The sequence below is a fragment of the Conger conger genome, chromosome 1 (genome assembly GCF_963514075.1).
Source record: "Conger conger chromosome 1, fConCon1.1, whole genome shotgun sequence".
Taxonomy (NCBI): domain Eukaryota; kingdom Metazoa; phylum Chordata; class Actinopteri; order Anguilliformes; family Congridae; genus Conger; species Conger conger.
Genome location: NC_083760.1, coordinates 95,936,607 through 95,957,841, shown reverse-complemented (window position 1 = coordinate 95,957,841; position 21,235 = coordinate 95,936,607). Strand labels below are relative to the sequence as shown.

Below are 21,235 nucleotides of genomic sequence, written 5' to 3'. Positions count from 1 at the left end.
CACCCACATCTACACCCCAAATCTACACCCTGAATCTACACCCCACATACACATCTACACCCCAAATCTCCACCCTGAATCTACACCCCAAAATCTCCACCCACATCTACACCCCAAATCTCCACCCACATCTACACCCCAAATCTCCACCCTGAATCTACACTCCAAATCTATACCCCGTGTCCAGCAAAATCCAAACTGTACTGCCTGCATAACTTGTAGCCATGTGCCGGGAGCATGCCGCCATTAAAGGTAGGCAGGTGAAGTAGACAGGTAAAAGATTAGCAGGTGGAAGGTAGGCAGGTGAAGTAGACAGGTAAAGATTAGCAGGTGAATGGTAGGCAGGTGAAGTAGACAGGTAAAAGATTAGCAGGTGAATGGTAGGCAGGTGGAAGGTAGGCAGGTGAAGTAGTCAGGTAAAAGATTAGCAGGTGGAAGGTAGGCAGGTGAAGTAGACAGGTAAAAGATTAGCAGGTGAATGGTAGGCAGGTGAAGTAGACAGGTAAACGATTAGCAGGTGAATGGTAGGCAGGTGGAAGGTAGGCAGGTGAAGTAGACAGGTAAACGATTAGCAGGTGAATGGTAGGCAGGTGGAAGGTAGACAGGTGAAGTAGTCAGGTTAAAGATTAGCAGGTGGAAGGTAGGCAGGTGAAGTAGACAGGTAAAAGATTAGCAGGTGCATGGTAGGCAGGTGGAAGGTAGGCAGGTGAAGTAGACAGGTAAAAGATTAGCAGGTGAATGGTAGGCAGGTGAAGTAGACAGGTAAAAGATTAGCAGGTGAATGGTAGGCAGGTGGAAGGTAGGCAGGTGAAGTAGACAGGTAAAAGATTAGCAGGTGAATGGTAGGCAGGTGAAGTAGACAGGTAAAAGATTAGCAGGTGAATGGTAGGCAGGTGGAAGGTAGGCAGGTGAAGTAGTCAGGTTAAAGATTAGCAGGTGGAAGGTAGGCAGGTGAAGTAGTCAGGTTAAAGATTAGCAGGTGGAAGGTAGACAGGTGAAGTAGTCAGGTTAAAGATTAGCAGGTGGAAGGTAGGCAGGTGGAAGGTAGACAGGTGAAGTAGACAGGTAAAAGATTAGCAGGTGAATGGTAGACAGGTGAAGAGTACACAGGTGAAAGGTAGGCAGGTGGATGGTTGTGTTGACAGCGTTTGTTCGCAGGAAGCAGAGGCGATGCTGTCTGTCGGCCATTTTGCGGCAGAGAGGATCGGGGCTCGGCAGGAGGAGCTGCAGCTGAGCTGGGACCAGCTGCTGAACAACTGCAGGGAGAAGAAGAGCCGCCTGCAGCAGGCCTACCAGGTGAGCACAGACACCTGCAGAGAGACTCCACACGCACACACACCTGCACAGACATGCCCACACACACCTGCACAGAGACGCCACACGCACACACACCTGCACAGCCACACCCACACACACACGCCCATAACACAGCACAGACGCCACACGCACACACATCTGCATAGACGCACCTGCACAGGTATATCAGGTGGGTGGACATGGGCTACACAGACAGGGCAGGTTTGTGTGGTAACATGGCCCTGCTATGAGCAGGTACAGGATGATAATCTGTGCATACAGGCCCTGCAGTTCCAGCGGTCGCTGGAGGACATGGAGGAGTGGCTGGTCTCCGTGGAGAAGGGTTTGGGCAGCGAGGACTGTGGGGCAGACCTGCCCTCGGTGGGGCGGAGGCTGAAGGAGCTGCAGGAGGTGGAGGAGCAGGTTGAGGCGCACCTGGAGCGGATACAGGGCCTGGTGGACTCCGCCCAAGACTTCCGCAGTCAGGAGCACTTCCTGGCCCAGGAGATCCAGTGCCGTGTGGGCGAGACTGTGCACAGGTGAGCCCGTAAACCTGAGGCCATGGATATTTAGTGACGTAATAGGCACTTGGTCCATATTTTTCTACAGTCTGTGTTTGAAACAGAGTGCAATGCCATGCCTCTGATGAGAAGATTGCCCCCTGCGGCGGCTGCAGGTATAACAGTCTGGCGGAGCCCCTGCAGGATCGGCGGGAGGCTCTGGAGTCCTGGCAGCTGCTGTTCCAGTTTTACCGGGACCTGGAGGACGAGCTGCTGTGGGTCAGAGACAAGCTCCCCGCGGCCCTGTCCAAGGACTGGGGCTCCTCCCTGTACAACACCCAGGCACTGGTCAAAAAGCATCAGGTGAGGGCGCCCTCTCATCTGATGTTACTTAACATAGCATAGCATAACATATATCATAACATAACATAACATAGCTTAGCATAGCCTAGCATAGCATAACATATATCATAACATAGCATAACATAGCCTAGCATAGTATAGCATGACATAGGATAACATAACATAAGATAACATAACATAGCATAGCATAACATGGCATACTATAGCATAGCCTAGCATAGCATAACATAGCTTAGCATAGCTTAGCATAGCATAGCATAACATAACATAGCGAGACTAATACTGTCTAGCTTGTAGGTAAACAAACATGAGGTACACTTTAGCGGATGGAAAATGACAGCATTGTTAGGCTGAATGGCCTGTTTTTATGCACAATGATTGTTTGTTTACCTACAAGCTAGACAGTATTAGTCTCGCACCATATCAAGTCTGGTCTTGAAAACCCTGAGTTACAAGCTTTTGGCAAGCTATTCCAGTGACCACTCTCTGTGAAACACTACTTCCTACTGTCTTGACTGATGTCACTTCCTTGCAGCCGTGGTTGGCTGTTCCTATAGCAGCAGTGTCCTCTGCCCTGTGTGTCCACAGGCTCTGGTGGAGGAGATGGGCAGTCGCATTCCCCTGGTGCAGGCGGTGCAGGAGACTGGGCAGAGCCTGGTGAGGGGCAGCCATTTTGACTCCAGGGAGATTGGCGAGCGGCTGGGGGAGCTGAGGAGGCTGGTGGACTCTCTGAGGACGGAGGCCGAGAGCCGGGGCCGGCTGCTGCAGGAGGCCCTCCAGATACAGACCTTCCTGGCTGAGGTACAAACCCCAGCCTGACCCCGACTCCATAGAAACCCCAGCCTGAACCAGACTCCACAGAAACCCCCTTACTCCACAGAAACCCCAGCCTGAACCTTACTCTACAGAAACCCCAGCCTGTATGACTCCATAGAAACCCCGGCCTGACCCCGACTCCACAGAAACCCCCTTACTCCACAGAAACCCCAGCCTGTATCTGTCTCAATAGAAACCCCTGCTTTCTCTCCCCCCACCCCCGGCCTCCCAGGTATCTGAGCTGGACCTCTGGGTGGAGGAGCGCAGGCCTGTTCTGGACTCTGTTGATTTTGGGAAGAGTGAGGAGGCGACCCAGGCGCTCCTGCGGAAGCTGGACACCGTGGATCTGGATCTGGAGAGCCACCGCCCCAGAGTGGAGTCCCTGCAGGAGAGGGGCACCCAGCTGGAGCGAGTCGGACACCCCAACAGGTACAGCAACCAATCAGAAGCCACCCCAACAGGTACAGCAACCAATCAGAAGCCACCCCAACAGGTACAGCAACCAATCAGGAGCCACCCCAACAGGTACAGCAACCAATCAGAAGCCACCCCAACAGGTACAGCAACCAATCATGAGCAACCCCAACAGGTATAGCTAAAACTCTGGAAAGGGCGGTCTGCTCCCAACTGTCCACTTATCTTCTCCAGAACAATCTCCACGATCCCAACCAGTCCGGCTTCAAGAGTGGCCACTCCACTGAGACCGCCCTGCTTGCGGTCACTGAGGCACTCCAATCTGCTAAAGCCAAATCCCTCTCCTCTGTCCTCATCTTCCTCGACCTGTCGGCCGCCTTTGATACAGTCAACCATGAGATTCTGCTCTCATCGCTGACTGGGATAGGTGTCACAGGATCTGCACTGGCATGGTTTTCCTCCTACCTCTCTGGTCGCTCCTACCAGGTGACTTGGAGGGGCGCAGGGCTCAGTTCTTGGTCCTCTCCTCTTCTCTCTATACACCATGTCTCTTGGTTCTGTTATCTCTTCCCATGGCTTTTCTTACCATTCTTACGCCGATGACACCCAACTCTTTCTTTCCTTCCCCCCCGATACCCAGGTCACCACACAGATCTCTGCCTGCTTGGCTGATATATCTGCGTGGATGACTTCCCACCAGCTGAAGCTTAACCTGGCCTAGACTGAGCTTCTCTACAATCCCTGCTAAGTCCTCTCCGACAATCAACCTCTCACTGTCTGTTGAGGACTGTGTAGTTTCCTCCTCCCATACGGCAAAGAATCTTGGGTGACTCTTGATAACTGCCTCACCCTGGCTCCACAAGTATCCTCCACTGCCAGAACCTGCAGGTTCTTCCTCTACAATATACGCCGTATCCGTCATATCCTAACGGAGAAAGCCACCCAGCTCCTAGTCCAGGCGCTTGTCATTTCCTGCCTGGATTACTGCAACTCCCTCCTAGCCGGTCTCCCAGCTTGTGCCATCAAGCCCCTCCAGCTGGTCCAGAATGCTGCAGCCCGCCTGATAACCAGTCAGCCCAGGTCTGCTCATGTCACCCCACTCCTCATTGGCCTCCACTGGCTTCCTATTGCCGCATGCATCTGATTCAAGGCCCTAGTATTGGCATTTCAGGCTGCTAAGGGGACTGCCCCACCTTACATCCAATCCTTAATCACTCCCTACTCCCCAGCTACACCACTCCGGTCTGCCAGCTCTGGTCGCCTTATGGTTCCCTCACTACGAGCTACAAGCTACAAGCACGTTCATGCCTGTTTTCCGTTCTGGTTCCTCAGTGGTGGAATGACTTGCCTACCACTGTGAGGACAGCAGAATCCCTCCCCCTATTTCGACGCAGACTAAAAACACACCTTTTCAAACTGTACCTTCGTCCTACCTCCTGACTCCCCTCCCTTTCCGATATCCCTATCCCTCTTGTCTAACCCCCAAAAAAAATTAAAAATTGAATTGCACTTATGATGACTATGTTTAGAACAGCACTTCATGTGTATTTTACGAGTTACGGATGTGTTGTTTTAACTTGTGGAAGAACCTATGCACTTGTAAATTGCTTTGGATTAAAAGTGTCTGCCAAATGACTAAAATGAAAATGTAAATATATAGCAACCATTCAGGAGCAATCCCAGCAGGTACAGCAACCAATCAGGAGCAATCCCAGCAGGTACAGCAACCAATCAGGAGCTATATTCCGCAGGACCACAGTTTAAACACTCTGCTGAAACAGGAATATAAGCCATGGTCAAATTAATGAATGTTTTTATTATTTAATGGACAGACCTCAGGGTAATTGGGGCAGATGTAGCAATAATGGTGGTAGGTGTAGAGGTAATTATGGAAGATGTAGGGGTAACTAGAGCAGATGTAGAGGTAATTGGGGCAGATATCAGGGTAAATGGGGTAATTGTGTGGCTGTGTGCTGCAGTGTTCTGGTCCGGGATGCGCTGGATGTGGCGGTGGATCAGTACCACGCCCTGCTGCAGCTCTCTGAGGACCGGCGGGCCTCCCTGGAGGACCGCTTCCGGCTCTACGTGTTCGAGCGTGAGGCTCGAGAGCTTCAGACCTGGATCAGCGCCCGCAGAACCCTGGCAGAATCACAGGAGTACGGGCAGGACCTGGAGGACGTGGAGGTACAGAGGAGAATCATCTCCCTCTTATAGAAACGTGCATGCAGACACACACACACACACATAACTTGACTACACCATTCATTCCAGCATCTACTTCATAAACCATACCATAAAGCCAGTCATCCATCCCTTATGTGTTTACCACTCACTCCAGGTGAGTCGGGGTAAACTCTGCCTGAGCCTCCCATAATGACCCCTGAAACACTGCCTGAGCCTCCCATAATGACCCCTGAAACACTGCCTGAGCCTCCCATAATGACCCCTGAAACACTGCCTGAGCCTCCCATAATGACCCCTGAAACACTGCCTGAGCCTCCCATAATGACCCCTGAAACACTGCCTGAGCCTCCCATAATGACCCCTGAAACACTGCCTGAGCCTCCCATAATGACCCCTGAAACAACTGACAACAACCAAAGACACAACATATTACAAGTTGACCTAAGTGAAAGTAAATAAGCACAACAATTACACAAGGTTCTGCTGATAGAGGAAGAAAAACAACGTAGTGAAAGATAATATAGGCCACCTTTAATTCTTTGTTTCAACAAAGTTATTCTGAGGCAAAGAGCCCATTTGGCTCAAAGCACAGCTTTAAAAACGGCTCCAGAAACAGTAGTGGCGGTATTTTCAGGTTCTGCAGAAGAAGTTTGAGGACTTCCGCTTGGAGCTGCAAGGCCTGGGCCAGGGCAAGGTCAGCACCGTTCTGCAGCTGGCGCAGGAAGTGAGGTCATCAGAGAGCCAGCGGCGAGAGGCGGAGCTCCACAGACTGTGGGAGGATTTGCAGCAGGCCGTGGAGAAGAGAGCAGAGGTACTGCAACGCTCTGCATTTACAGCAAGTGTGGGTCACTGCTGTGGTGATGGTGTGTCCATCTGTCCATTTTATAACCACATAGCCCAGTCTAGGTGTGTGTGTGTGTGTGTGTGTGTGTGTGAGTGGTCATGGTGACGGTGTGGTGTGTGTGTGTGTGTGCGTGTGGGTGGTCATGGTGACGGTGTGTCCATCTGTCCATTTTATAACCACATAGCCCAGTCTAGGTGTGTGTGTGCGGATGGTCATGGTGATGCTGTGTCCATCTGTCCATTTTATAACCACATAGCCCAGTCTAGGTGTGTGTGTGCGGGTGGTCATGGTGATGGTGTGGTGTGTGTGCGTATGGGTGGTCATAGTTGTCATGGTGACGGTGTGTGAGTATGTGTGTGTGCGGGTGGTCATGGTGACGGTGTGGTGTGTGTGTGTGTGTGTGTGCGGGTGGTCATGGTGATGGTGTGGTGTGTGTGCGTATGGGTGGTCATAGTTGTCATGGTGACGGTGTGTGAGTATGTGTGTGTGTGTGTGAGTATGTGTGTGTGCGGGTGGTCATGGTGACAGTGTGATGTGTGTGTGTGTGTGCAGGTGTGTGAGTATGTGTGTGTGTGTGTGCGAGTGGTCATGGTGACGGTGTGGTGTGTGTGTGTGTGTGTGTGTGCGGGTGGTCATGGTGACGGTGTGGTGTGTGTGTGCGGGTGGTCATGGTGACGGTGTGGTGTGTGTGTGTGTGTGTGTGTGTGTGCGGGTGGTCATGGTGACGGTGTGGTACTCTCTCAGAGTCTGCGGGCGGCGCGGGAGGTGCACCAGTTTGACCATGACGTGGACGAGCTGAAGAGCAGGATGGCGGAGATGGAGGCAGCGCTGGACTCCGAGGACCACGGACACGACCTGCTGAGCGTGCAGGCGTTACTACGGCAACACCAGGCCCTGCAGGTAACCAGGTCACAGCCGGGGGAGGTACCACAGGTCCTGCTGGGGGCTCTTCTCATGGTGAAACAGTCATCCAAACAGTCCCGACAGTAATTAGTCTTGAGAGCCTGTACTTTTAAATTCATGGATGCAAAGCGGGTTTGAGCCTGTGATTGGTGGAGGGGAATCATGTGTGAGGGTTTAAGCATGTGATTGGAGGAGAGGTACCATATGTGTGGGTATAATCCGGTGGTTGGCTGCTGCTGTTGCAGAGGGATCTGGCCGCGGTCGGGGAGGAGTTGGGGCAGACCCGAGAGGAGGGCAGGGCTCTGGGTCGCAGGCACGCCCAGGTGCAGCGGAGCCTGGCGGACAGACTGGAGGAGGTGGAGGAGGGGTGGAGCAGCCTGCGGAGGAAGGCGCAGCAGCGCAGCGAGAGGCTGAGCGAGGCCGAGACTGCGCAGACCTACCTCACCGACTCCCGAGAGCTAGTGTACGACTGTCCCGCTAACGCTGCGCTAACGCTGCGCTAACACACTACACTACCTCACCGACTCCCGAGAGCTAGTGTATGACTGTCCCGCTAACGCAGCGCTAACACACTACACTACCTCACTGACTCCCGAGAGCTAGTGTACGACTGTCCCGCTAATGCTGCGCTAACGCTGCGCTAACACACTACACTACCTCACCGACTCCCGAGAGCTAGTGTACGACTGTCCCGCTAACGCAGCGCTAACGCTGCGCTAACACACTACACTACCTCACTGACTCCCGAGAGCTAGTGTATGACTGTCCCGCTAACGCTGCGCTAACACACTGCATAGACCTACCTCACCGACTCCCGAGAGCTACATTTACATTTACATTTACATTTTAGTCATTTGGCAGACGCTTTTAATCCAAAGCGACTTACAAGTGCATAGGTTCTACCACAAGTCAAAGCATCACATCCAGAACTAGGAAAATACACCTGGACTGCTGTTCTAAACATATAGTCGTCATCATAAGTGCAAATATTTTTTTTTTTTTTTTTTTTTTTGGGGGGGGGGGGTTAGACAGGGATAGGGGTATCAGAAGGGGGGGGCGGGGTAAATCAGGAGGGAGGACTAAGGTAGAGTTTGAAGAGGTGTGTTTTGAGTCTGCGTCGAAATAGGGGGAGGGATTCTGCTGTCCTGACAGTGGTAGGCAAGTCATTCCACCACTGAGGAACCAGAACGGAAAACAGGCGTGAACGTGCAGCTCGACCGCCAGGTGCCCGTAGAGAGGGAACCGTAAGGCGACCAGAGCTGGCAGACCGGAGTGGTCTAGCTGGGGAGTAGGGAGTGATCAGGGATTGTATGTAAGGTGGGGCAGTCCCCTTAGCAGCCTGAAATGCCAACACTAGGGCCTTGAATCGGATGCGTGCGGCAATAGGAGGCCAATGAGAAGCGGGGTGACATGAGCCGACCTGGGCTGACTGGTGATCAAGCGGGCTGCAGCATTCTGGACCAGCTGGAGGGGCTTGATGGCGCACGCTGGGAGACCGGCTAGGAGGGAGTTACAGTAATCCAGGCGGGAAATGACGAGCGCCTGGACTAGGAGCTGGGTGGCTTTCTCCGTCAGGAGATGACGGATGCGGCGTATATTATACAGAAAGAACCTGCAGGTTCTGGCAGTGGAGGATACTTGTGGAGCCAGGGAGAGGCAGTTATCAAGAGTCACCCCAAGATTCTTTGCCGTACGGGAGGAGGAAACTACAAAGTCCTCCACAGTCAGTGAGAGGTCGATTGACGGAGAGGACTTAGCAGGGATGTAGAGAAGCTCAGTTTTGGCAAGGTTGAGCTTCAGGTGATGGGAAGTCATCCACGCAGAGATATCAGCCAAGCAGGCAGAGATCTGTGTGGTGATTTGGGTGTCGGGGGGGAAGGAAATGAAGAGTTGGGTGTCATCAGCGTAGGAGTGATAAGAGAAGCCGTGGGAAGAGATAACAGAACCAAGGGACATGGTGTATAGCGAGAAGAGGAGAGGCCCAAGAACCGAGCCCTGCGGGACTCCAGTTTGTAGGGGTTGAGGGTCGGAGAGTGCGCCCCTCCAAGTCACCTGTTAGGAGCGACCAGAGAGGTAGGAGGAAAACCAAGCGAGTGCAGAACCTGTGACACCCATCCCAGACAGCGATGAGAGCAGAATCTCATGGTTGACTGTATCGAAGGCGGCTGACAGGTCGAGGAGGATGAGGACAGAGGAGAGGGATTTTGCTTTAGCAGAGTGGAGTGCCTCAGTGACCGCGAGCAGGGCGGTTTCAGTGGAGTGGCCACTCTTGAAGCCAGACTGGTTGGGGTCATGGAGATTGTTGTGGAGAAGATAAGTGGACAGTTGGGAGCAGACCGCCCGTTCCAGGGTTTTAGCGAGAAAGGGAAGAAGAGAGACAGGCCGGTAGTTGTTCAGGGCAGAGGGATCAAGAGTAGGTTTTTTGAGGAGGGGAGTGACTCTGGCCCTCTTCAGGGAAGAGGGCATGGTGCCGGAAGAGAGGGAGGTGTTGATTAGAGAGGAGAGAAAAGGGAGAATGTCCTCAGATATAGACTGTAGGAGGGGAGAGGGGATGGGGTCAAGAGGACAGGTGGTCGGGCGGTGGGAAGTAAGGAGTTTCAGTGTGTCGGCGTCAGAGAGGGGAGAAAAGGAGGTTAGGGAGTTGGGGAGGGTAGGAGGGTCAGCAGGGGTGGAGGGTTGGGAGAAGGAATTGCGAATAGCATCGACCTTCTTTTCAAAGAAGGAGACAAAGTCATCAGGTGTGAGTGATGAGGGGGGTGGGGGGGGAGGGGGGGCCAGAAGAGAGGAGAAAGTTGAAAACAGTTTGCGGGGATTAGAGGCGGCCGCGTTAATTTTCGAGTGAAAGAAGGAAGATTTAGCTAGAGAGACAGAGGAATGGAAAGATGATAAGAGGGCATGGAAGGAAGCTATATCACTGGGGAGACAGGACCTTTTCCATTTTCTCTCCGCCGCCCGCAGTTCGGTTCGGACAGCTCGTAGAGCATCAGAAAGCCAAGGACTGGGGGGGGAGGCCCGAGCTGGTTTGGTGGTGAGGGGACACAGAGAGTCAAAGGAAGATGAGAGGGAGGACATGAGAGTTGTAGCCGCATCATCGGTAGACAGTCGAGAGAAAGACTCCGCAGATGGTAGGGAGGAGAGGATTGTAGATGAGAGGGTGGAGGAAGACAGGTGGCGTAGGTTCCGTCGACAGGTGACAGTGGATGGTGGGAGAGATGGATGGGTGTTAGAGGAGAGTGGAAGAGAGAAAGAGATGAAGGAGTGGTCAGATACATGGAGTGGTGTTACAGAGAGGTTGGTTGTTGTGCAGCTCCTTGTGAAGATGAGGTCAAGAAGGTTGCCTGCTTTGTGGGTGGGAGGGGAAAGAGTGAGGGTAAGGTCAAAAGAAGAGAGGAGGGAGAGAAAAGTAGACTGGGTGGACTCTGAGTTGAGGTTGAAGTCACCCAGGAGGATCAGGGGGGTGTCATTGACAGGTGAGGAGCTGAGGAGGATGTCCATCTCATCCAAAAAGTTTCCCAGAGGACCCGGGGGGCGATAAACAACAATAACAAACAGTTTGCACGGCAGAGTAACAGAAACCGCATGAAATTCAAAAGAGGAGAAGGAGAGGGATGAGGAGAAGACACTAGATCTCCATGAGGATGAGATTAGGAGACCTGTGCCACCTCCTCTGCCAGAGGATCTGGGTGTGTGGGAAAAAGAGAAGGCAGAGGAAAGGGCAGCCGGGGTGGCCGTGTTCTCAGGTGAGAGCCACGTTTCAGTTAAAGCAAGAAAGTCAAGGTTGAGGTGGGAGGCATAGGCAGATATGAAGTCTGCTTTCTGGACGGCGGACTGGCAGTTCCAGAGGCCACCAGCCACACAGAGATCAATACCTGGCGATCTGGGAGGAAAGATGAGGTTAGAGATATTCTGCCCATGTTGGCGGGAGGCGAACCTCCTACCTGACTGGGACCTGGGGAGAGGAGAGAGGACAGGGATGGGAAGGAAACACATGGAGGGAACTAGGGAGGACAAGAGGAGTACTACACAGTGGAATGAGGGCAGGCAGCAAAAACAAAATCAAACATCAGGCTCTCGGACAGCCTCGATGGACACCCGTAGATAGACACCCTCGACTTTGTACACCTGCGACTTTGTACGACGAGGCAAGTGGCCGAGGCTGCCGCACACCGCTGCCGCTGGTGCGCTACACAACTGCTTAAGTAACACTGACGCTGAATACAGAAAATGCAACCAACCCACTGCAGAACAATAATGCACACTGAAGTGAGTTCAGGTGTACCAGTACTAATAGCCTGAGCAGGGTGCAAAGTATTGGCTCCTCCTACAACAAAAGCTGTGGCCTGCCAGCCAGTGCTAGTGTACGACTGTCCCGCTAATGCTGCGCTAACACACTACACTACCTCACTCACTCCCGAGAGCTAGTGTACGACTGTCCCACTAACGCTGCGCTAACGCTGTGCTAACACACTACACTACCTCACTCACTCCCGAGAGCTAGTGTACGACTGTCCTGCTAATGCTACGCTAACATAGACACGCTAACACTGCGCAGACCTACCTCACCGACTCCCGAGAGCTAGTGTACGACTGTCCCGCTAACGCTACGCTAACACACTGCATAGACCTACCCCACCGACCTAACGCTACGCTAACATAGACACGCTAACACTGCGCAGACCTACCTCACTGACTCCCGAGAGCTAGTGTACGACTGTCCCGCTAACGCTGCGCTAACACACTGCACTACCTCACCGACTCCCGAGAGCTAGGGTACGACTGTCCCGGTAACGCTGCGCTAACACACTGCACTACCTCACCGACTCCCGAGAGCTAGGGTACGACTGTCCCGGTAACGCTAACTTAGACACGCTAACAAACTGCGCTGATTGGCTGTGTCTGTCTTTGCCCATTCCACAGGGCGTGGCTAAAGGAGAGCCTGTCCCTGGTCAGAGGGGAGGGGCTTGGCGGGGAGGGCGGGGACCTGGAGCAGCTCCTCACGCGTCACGAAGAGTACCGCCTGCAGATTGACAGGCAGCTGGACAAATCACAGGCTGTGACAGAGGAAGGCCGCCGCCTGGTCGAGGGAGGGAACTTCCTGGGGCCGGAGGTACAGGAACCCCGGGGGCCACAGTGCAAGTCTGACCACGACACGGTCATGCCATCTTAGGACCAATATTTGAAGAAGCGAATGAACCAACCTACTGGTCAAAATGTGAAACATTAAATACAAAATATAACAATGTTTTTCCATCTCCATATATGGAAAAATATCAGTCCTTGAGTCGGTGAATTGTCAGGTTCTACCTGAAACGGGTAATGCCCCATTATGACCCATAACGACAGGAGCTTCACCACTGGACCTGCTGTACCGATTCTCTAAACCAGCCTGCAGGGTTTTGAATCCAAATCTATTATGAATTTGATCCAGGTCTGGATCATGTGCTCAAGTTTAGAGTAAATGACTGGTGGAGCCTGTTGGAGGCAGGGACAGAGGCGCTTGCTGAGCAGTGCTGCCCCCTGCAGGTGGAGGAGCGTCTGGAGGAGCTGCAGGCGCTGGGGCAGAGGCTGGAGCAGAGCTGGGAGGAGAGCAGGCTGCGCTACCAGGAGGACCTGGAGGCCCTGCGGCTGCAGCGGGAGCTCCAGGAGGCCGAGCGCTGGCTCAGCACTCACGAGGCTGCGCTGCGCTCCCAGGAGTACGGGGTGAGTAACCCGGGAGTACGGGGTGAGTAACCCGGGAGTACGGGGTGAGTATGGGGTGAGTAACCCGGGAGTACGGGGTGAGTAACCCGGGAGTACGGGGTGAGTAACCCGGGAGTACGGGGTGAGTAACCCGGGAGTACGGGGTGAGTATGTGGTGAGTAACCCGGGAGTATGGGGTGAGTAACCCGGGAGTACGGGGTGAGTAACCCGGGAGTACGGGGTGAGTATGGGGTGAGTAACCCGGGAGTACGAGGTGAGTAACCCGGGAGTATGGGGTGAGTAACCCGGGAGTACGGGGTGAGTAACCTGGGAGTATGGGGTGAGTAACCCGGGAGTACGGGGTGAGTAACCCGGGAGTACGGGGTGAGTAACCCGGGAGTATGGGGTGAGTAACCCGGGAGTACGGGGTGAGTAACCCGGGAGTACGGGGTGAGTAACCCGGGAGTACGGGGTGAGTAACCCGGGAGTATGGGGTGAGTAACCCGGGAGTACGGGGTGAGTAACCCGGGAGTACGGGGTGAGTTAAGTGATTAATTTTATGATCTGAGAGAAAAAGCCTTTTAGAAACATTCTTTTTCAAAATTAAATAAAGGCCATTAATATATAGAATGTTATTTGTCTGAAGGACTGTGTTAGGGTGGTGATGTTGGTGTTGAGAATGTTGTTGGTCTGTAGGACTGTGTTAGGGTGGTGATGTTGGTGCTGAGGATGTTGTTGGTCTGTAGGACTGGGTTAGGGTGGTGATGTTGGTGTTGAGGATGTTGTTGGTCTGTAGGACTGTGTTAGGGTGGTGATGTTGGTGTTGAGGATGTTGTTGGTCTGTACGACTGGGTTAGGGTGGTGATGTTGGTGTTGAGGATGTTGTTGGTCTGTAGGACTGGGTTAAGGTGGTGATGTTGGTGTTGAGGATGTTGTTGGTCTGTAGGACTGGGTTAGGGTGGTGATGTTGGTGTTGAGGATGTTGTTGGTCTGTAGGACTGTGTTAGGGTGGTGATGTTGGTGTTGAGGATGTTGTTGGTCTGTAGGACTGTGTTAGGGTGGTGATGTTGGTGTGGTTTGTGTTCAGGACTGTGTTCAGGATGTGCTGGAGCTGATGAAGAGGCAGGAGGACATGGAATCAACACTGCAGGCCCAGGAGGAGCGTTTCAGCGCTCTGCAGGAGAGGAGGACCCGGGTAAGGGCTGCGGTCGGTCTGTTCTACTGACTGTCTGTGCTGCAGTCTGTCTGTGCTGTAGTCCGTCTGTACTGCAGTCTGTTTGTGCTACAGTCTGTCTGTGCTACTGACTGTCTGTGCTGCAGTCTGTCTGTGCTGTAGTCTGACTGTCTGTGCTGCAGTCTGTCTGTCCTACTGACTGTCTGTGCTGCAGTCTGTCTGTGCTGTAGTCCGTCTGTACTGCAGTCTGTTTGTGCTTGTCTGTCTGTGCTACTGACTGTCTGTGCTGCAGTCTGTCTGTACTGCAGTCTGTTTGTGCTACAGTCTGTCTGTGCTACTGTCTGTGCTGCAGTCTGTCTGTGCTGTAGTCTGTCTGTGCTACTGACTGTCTGTGCTGCAGTCTGTCTGTACTACAGTCTGTCTGTGCTACTGACTCTGTGCTGCAGTCTGTCTGTCTGTTCTGTAGTTTGTCTGTGCTACTGACTGTACTGCAGTCTGTCTGTCCTACTGACTGTCTGTACTGCAGTCTGTCTGTCCTACTGACTGTCTGTGCTGCAGTCTGTCTGTGCTGTAGTCCATCTGTACTGCAGTCTGTTTGTGCTACAGTCTGTCTGTGCTACTGACTGTCTGTGCTGCAGTCTGTCTGTGCTGTAGTCTGTCTGTGCTGTCTGTACTGCAGTCTGTTTGTAAAGGGAATGGCAGTGTCATTGTAACCCAGGGGATGATATGTGGACTGATTGGGAGTGCCAGTGAACCCCACCTTTAGGGTGGTGTGTGTCTGAGCGTGTGCGCCTGTGACTCCCACCTGTACCTGCAGACGGAGCAGCGGCTGCAGGAGCCGCAGGGGAAGGAGGGTGTGTCCCGGGACAGGACTGCCAGGGTGCCCTCCCTGAGGAGGAAACCGTCTGACCTCGTCCGACCCCTCCCCACGCCGCGCGCCCCCGCCCACAAACCCCCCGCCCTCTCCCTGAGCCAGAGTGCCCCCCGCCGGGCCGGCAGCGACATCATCATCTCCCCCCTCCGACGCTCCATGAGATCCTCCGCTGCAAAGAGCCCGGCCCCCAGCCCCGCCCCCGTCTCTAAGAGCCCCGCCCCCATCTCTAAGAGCCCCGCCCCCAACGCCTCTGTCATCTCCAAGAGCCCCGCCCCCATCTCCAAGAGCCCCGCCCCTGTCCCCAGCCCCAGGGCCCAGCCTGTACAGAGGCACTCTCTCAGGCTGTCCTCTGCCCCCACTGAGAAGCCCAGCATCCGGCCCAAACCTCCCCTACTTCCCCCTGCCTCCCCACCCCCAACCTGCAGAGCCCCCACTGCCTCCACCCCCACACCCCCAACCTGCAAAGCCCCCACACCATCCAACCTGCCCGTCATAGCCAAGGAAGCTCCTCACTCCGCCCACAGCTCTGCGGATAGCTCCACGCCCTCCTCCTCCCCTTCATCCCCCCTGCCCCCCTCCTCACCTGCACCCCCCCTCCCCCCCTCCTCACCTGCGCTTCAGGCTGTGGATTCCAGCTCCTCTGATGAATCTGAGGAGGCCACGCCCCCAACCGACATGCCCCGCCCCTCCTCTCCTCCAGCCCTGCCCACAGCAACACCAGTCACGCCCAGCACTGGGCCCCCCCTCACTGAACCCCCTGCCCCCCCCTCCAGAGACCTCCCACCCCCTCCTGTGCGCTCACGGCAGAAAGAGAGTGACCACTCAGAGAGGACCCCCGCTGAGCCTCCCACAGTGCCCCAGGTGAGCTCACCTGTCTGAGGCGTAATACGGTCTATTTATCAATCCTGTTTTCTACGTACTTCCTGTTTACTTCTTGTGTACTTCCTGTTTACTTCTTGTGTACTTCCTGTTTACTTCCTGTCGGTTTACTGCATGCTTTCCGGTTTCCTGGCTGACAGGAAGTGGAAGATACCCATCTGATGAATGGAACCCTAGAGATTAAGCTTAAACCAGGAGGGAGCAAAGTAAGATCTACACACACATGCACACACACATGCACGCATGCTCACTTGCACACACATGCACACACACATGCACACACTACACACACATATGAACACTCACACACAAGGTGCTACAGTGTTACATAGATGATATGTAGTAGTAGTAGTAGATACTTTATTGTCCCGTGGGGAAATTGGTTTTCGGTAGAAAATCATTGTTGGCGGCGTTACATAAAAACGGGCACAGCACATAGAGACAGACATATAACATCAACAGATCAGATCTGAAGTCCAAAATTAATAAAAAAAATTTAAAAAAACACGGTGCACTATAGCAGCTGCTGGTAGTATGAACCCCAGTGTGTTGTGTGAGATAGTGTTTGGCTGTGTGTGTTCGTCTGAAAGGGTTTGGATCCGTGGGAGGCTGTGTTTGCAGTTCTGGAGGAAGAAACACTCCGACTGTACCAGGATCAGACTGCAGCTGCACAGGTACAACAAAACACACACACACTCACACACACACTCACACGCACACACACACACTCACACACACTCACACACGCACGCACGTGCGCGCACGCACGCACGCACTCACACACACACACACACACACACACACTGAAACACACACACACTCACACACACACTCACACGCACACACACACGCACACACACACACACACACTCACACACGCTCACACACGCACGCACGTGCGCGCACGCACGCACTCACACGCACTCACACACACACACACACACACACACACTGAAACACACACACACTCACACACACACACACTCACCCCCACACACACTCACTCACTCACTCACTCACTCACTCACTCACTCACTCACACACACACACACACACACACACACACTCACACACTCACACACTCCCTCACACACTCCCTCACACACACACACACACACTCACACGTACACTCACACACTCATACAACACATGCACCGATATGCACACACATGCATTGTGTTTCTGTACAGTTCCCATAGTAACGCTCCCTCTCCCCAGCAGGGGGGGTCTCGCTGGCCCCCCATCAGCAGGGTGGGCTCGGTGTGCAGGGAGGTCCCGCACTACAGGAGGAAGGAGCACGTCTTCAAACTAATGTGAGCCCCCCGTCTGCACAAAACCGCCTGTGCCCCCCCCCCCCCCCCCTGCACAAAACCGCCTGTGCCCCCCCCCTTTGCACAAAACCGCCTGTGCCCCCCCCCCCCCCTGCACAAAACCGCCTGTGCCCCCCCCCTTTGCACAAAACCGCCTGTGCCCCCCCCCCCCCCCCTGCACAAAACCGCCTGTGCCCCCCCCCCTTTGCACAAAACCGCCTGTGCCCCCCCCCCCCCCCTGCACAAAACCGCCTGTGCCCCCCCCCCCCCCCTGCACAAAACCGCCTGTGCCTTTGCTGTCTTAATCACACAAATATGTGCTGCCATTTTCTTTTTTCTATCACCACTAAACTTAAACGTTCTTACATTTCCAGAACATGGCATTCTGGTCGATGTAGTTCTTAGCCTATAGGGCGGCCTGTAGCATAGTGGTTAAGGTAAATGACTGGGACAGGCAAGGTCGGTGGTTCTAATCCCGGTGTAGCCACAATAAGATCCGCCCAGCCGTTGGGCCCTTGAGCAAGGCCCTTAACCCTGCATTGCTCCAGGGGAGGATTGTCTCCTGCTTAGTCTAATCAACTGTATGTTGCTCTGGATAAGAGCGTCTGCCAAATGCCATTAATGTAATGTACTGAGACCTATTGGTTGGTGCCTTGCATGGCAGACAATCACCGTTGGTGTGTGAATAGGTGAATGAGAAGCATCAATTGTACAGCACTTTGAATAAAGGCGCTATGTAAATGCCAACTATTTACTGTACTGTGGCCGTGGCCCCGCCCAGCTCATTCCCTGTGTCTGTGCCCTGCAGTCTGGGAGACGGGAGCCAGTACCTGTTCGCGGCTCCGAGCCGCGTGCTGCAGCAGCAGTGGGTGGAGAAGCTGCAGGGCGGAGCCTCTCCTGACCCCACCCCTGACCCCGCCCATGGCCCCACTCCAGGCCACACCCCCCAGGCTGACAGGTACACACACCTCTCTGTACCTTCCCCACTCAATCACTAACGCAAACACTAGAACTAACGCTAGCACTAGCTATCACAAACACTAGCAATACCCCAAACAGCTAACATAATCATTAATGCGAACACTAGAGCTAACACAATCACTAAGGCTAGCACTAGCGATCACCAACACTAGCACTACCCCAAAGAGCTAACTAGAGCTAACACAATAACTAATGATAACAGTAGCTATTACGAACACTAGCACTACCCCAAAGCGCTAACTAATGCTAACACTAGAGCTTAACCCAATCACTAATGCTAATGCTAACACTTACACTATCATTTGCATGAAGGCTAACAGGCTTGTGGCTTCATGCCCTCACTCTCTCTGTACACTCCAGGGAGAGCGCAGCAGCAGGACAGAGAGGAGGGGAGAGTGGGGCAGGCAGGTCTCAGACTGAGGCCCCACACACAGACCCCTCCCGGGCCGAATCACACCTGGAGACAGGTGAGGGTCTCACACAACATGATGGTGGTCTCGATGATGATGATGTTGGTGATGATGACGCCACTCTAATTCCAGCAGGACTGGAGGAAGGTGCAGAGGGGAGTAAGACTGACAGGGAGCCCCCCCCGAAACCCCCACACACCTATTACAACAAACACCGCTACCCCTCCGGCCAATCAGGTGCGCTCACACACCGATCACAACAAACACCGCTACCCCTCCGGCCAATCAGGTACGCTCACACACCCATCACAACAAACACCGCTACCCCTCCGGCCAATCAGGTACGCTCACACACCCATCACAACAAACACCGCTACCCCTCCGGCCAATCAGGTACGCTCACACACCCATCACAACAAACACCGCTACCCCTCCGGCCAATCAGGTACGCTCACACACCCATCACAACAAACACCGCTACCCCTCCGGCCAATCAGGTGCGCTCACACACCGATCACAACAAACACCGCTACCCCTCCGGCCAATCAGGTGCGCTCACACACCCATTACAACAAACACCGCTACCCCTCCGGCCAATCAGGTACGCTCACACACCGATCACAACAAACACCGCTACCCCTCCGGCCAATGAGTTGTTGAGTGCTGTGATTCGCTGTAGTACAGGGCTGTGCTTATTGGCTGTGCTCTGATGTGCTGTTCAGAGTCCCTCCCCCAGAGGATGCTGCCGCCCACAGCCCTGCCCCCGGCTCCCCCCGACTCCTCACTGGAAGGCGGAGCCAAAGAGAAGCCAAAGAGCAAGAGCGTGTTTAAGAAGCTCTTCAAGATGTGAGGGGGGCGGAGCCTGGACTGCAACAGGAAACAGGAAGTCCTGCTGCTGCACTCTTGTGAACGGTGGGACAGCGAGCTCAGGAAATGCATGGAGCAGAAACGGGCCGGTTCAGAGGCTGAAAAACAGGCCTGTGCAGGCTGAGAGACAATCCAAGTATGACATAACGCCTAAGATTAATATGAGCGATAGAGTGAATTCATCCATCATGCTTTTTTATGATAACAATTTTCTTTAAGAATGTTCTATGCAGCAGAATTTTTTACGTGATCATTGTTCCTGTTATAGTGTTTTTTTTAATTATTTTGTCAAGATTGAATGTGATTCCAACAAGAAAATCCACCCCATTCATTTAATTCTCTTTTATTGATATTCCTCAATTAATAGTTTGTTTGAGCAAATTCTGTGCTTTTTTAAATAAATCTGAACATTCTGCCAACAGCTTCACTTCTGGTTCTTCTGCAGATGTTGTCAAATCGTTTTAAAAGTTAGAATTAATGTTACTGCACTTTGCAGCATGAAAATCAAAATACTTTCCTGTCTGTGTATAATCTAACTGAAATTAATCCATAGAGAGCTATAGATACCCGATGCTCTTTATCTTGTGCAATATGCCTAAAGCCACTCAGGAGTAATGCGTGAATACAGCTCTGGAGATACCGGGGATCGAACCCAGGACCTCATACATGCAAAGCATGCGCTCTACCACTGAGCTACATCCTCTGACATGGTTCAGTGCCTCCCCCACCCCCTACAACACGAGTCACATCCCGTACGTGACCCCCAAACACACTGAAAAGAACCAACACTGAACCTCAGCTCTGGCACAATAGTCAAACAAACATGGTGTTTGAAGAGCTGCAGAAAATGTGTTTGCCCAATTTAAAGAGCTGGAGATGCTGGGGATTGAACCCAGGACCTCATACATGCGAAGCATGCGCTCTACCACTGAGCTACATCCCCTGACTGCATGATCCCAACACGACCCCACACACATCCCCCACACGACCACACATCCAACCCACATCCCCACACATCCCCCACACCCCCCACACCCCCACACATGACCCCACATCCCCTACAACACAAGTCACATTACGTACATGACCCCACACACACGACATGAACCAACAGCTCAATGGACAAACAAACATGGTGTTTCAGGTTTTCTTTGTTGAGCACTTAATCAATTGGAGAAGTTGATTACACAGTTAACTCACCTCACCTGATTCTCAAAGGGTGCTGATTATACAACACAAGACACATCGTCTACAAGAACCAACACTGAACCTCAGCTCTGGCACAATAGTCAAACAAACATGGTGTTTGAAGAGCTGCAGAAAATGTGTTTGCCCAAATTAAAGAGTTGGAAATGCTGGGGATTGAACCCAGGACCTCATACACGCAAAGCATGCGCTCTACCACTGAGCTACATCCCCTGACTGCATGTGCCCAACACGACCCCACACACATCCCCCACACGACCACACATCCAACCCACATCCCCACACATCCCCCACACCCCCACACATGACCCCACATCCCCTACAACACAAGTCACATTACATACATGACCCCACACACACGACATGAACCAACAGCTCAATGGACAAACAAACTTGGTGTTTCAGGTTTTCTTTGTTGAGCACTTAATCAATTGGAGAAGTTGATTACACAGTTAACTCACCTCACCTGATTCTCAAAGGGTGCTGATTATACAACACAAGACACATCGTCTACAAGAACCAACACTGAACCTCA

General features: G+C 53.1%; 1 protein-coding gene and 3 non-coding genes across 4 annotated transcripts in view; 1 reads left to right on the top strand and 3 right to left on the bottom strand.

Annotated features, from left to right (window-relative positions):
- sptbn5 (spectrin, beta, non-erythrocytic 5) overlaps positions 1–19,913 on the top strand; it is a 58,745-nt gene extending 38,832 nt beyond the window's left edge. Inside the window, 21 exon segments of the mRNA XM_061218007.1 lie at positions 1,159–1,296; positions 1,579–1,835; positions 1,973–2,159; positions 2,748–2,960; positions 3,208–3,404; positions 5,369–5,573; positions 6,208–6,384; positions 7,162–7,317; positions 7,566–7,783; positions 12,238–12,427; positions 12,844–13,020; positions 14,087–14,194; positions 14,991–15,536; positions 15,669–15,908; positions 16,067–16,132; positions 16,517–16,600; positions 17,148–17,239; positions 18,045–18,194; positions 18,578–18,684; positions 18,760–18,864; positions 19,350–19,913. Coding sequence (XP_061073991.1) covers positions 1,159–1,296; positions 1,579–1,835; positions 1,973–2,159; positions 2,748–2,960; positions 3,208–3,404; positions 5,369–5,573; positions 6,208–6,384; positions 7,162–7,317; positions 7,566–7,783; positions 12,238–12,427; positions 12,844–13,020; positions 14,087–14,194; positions 14,991–15,536; positions 15,669–15,908; positions 16,067–16,132; positions 16,517–16,600; positions 17,148–17,239; positions 18,045–18,194; positions 18,578–18,684; positions 18,760–18,864; positions 19,350–19,477 — 3,741 coding nt within the window. The 3' untranslated portion in view covers positions 19,478–19,913.
- Positions 19,914–20,125: 212 nt separating this feature from the next.
- Positions 20,126–20,197, bottom strand: trnaa-ugc (transfer RNA alanine (anticodon UGC)). Its single transcript has one exon. It is a non-coding gene; the product is annotated as a tRNA-Ala (tRNA).
- Positions 20,198–20,365: 168 nt separating this feature from the next.
- On the bottom strand, positions 20,366–20,437 carry trnaa-cgc (transfer RNA alanine (anticodon CGC)). Its single transcript has one exon. It is a non-coding gene; the product is annotated as a tRNA-Ala (tRNA).
- Positions 20,438–20,841: 404 nt separating this feature from the next.
- trnaa-ugc (transfer RNA alanine (anticodon UGC)) lies at positions 20,842–20,913 on the bottom strand. Its single transcript has one exon. It is a non-coding gene; the product is annotated as a tRNA-Ala (tRNA).
- Between the last annotated feature and the right edge of the window lie 322 nt (positions 20,914–21,235).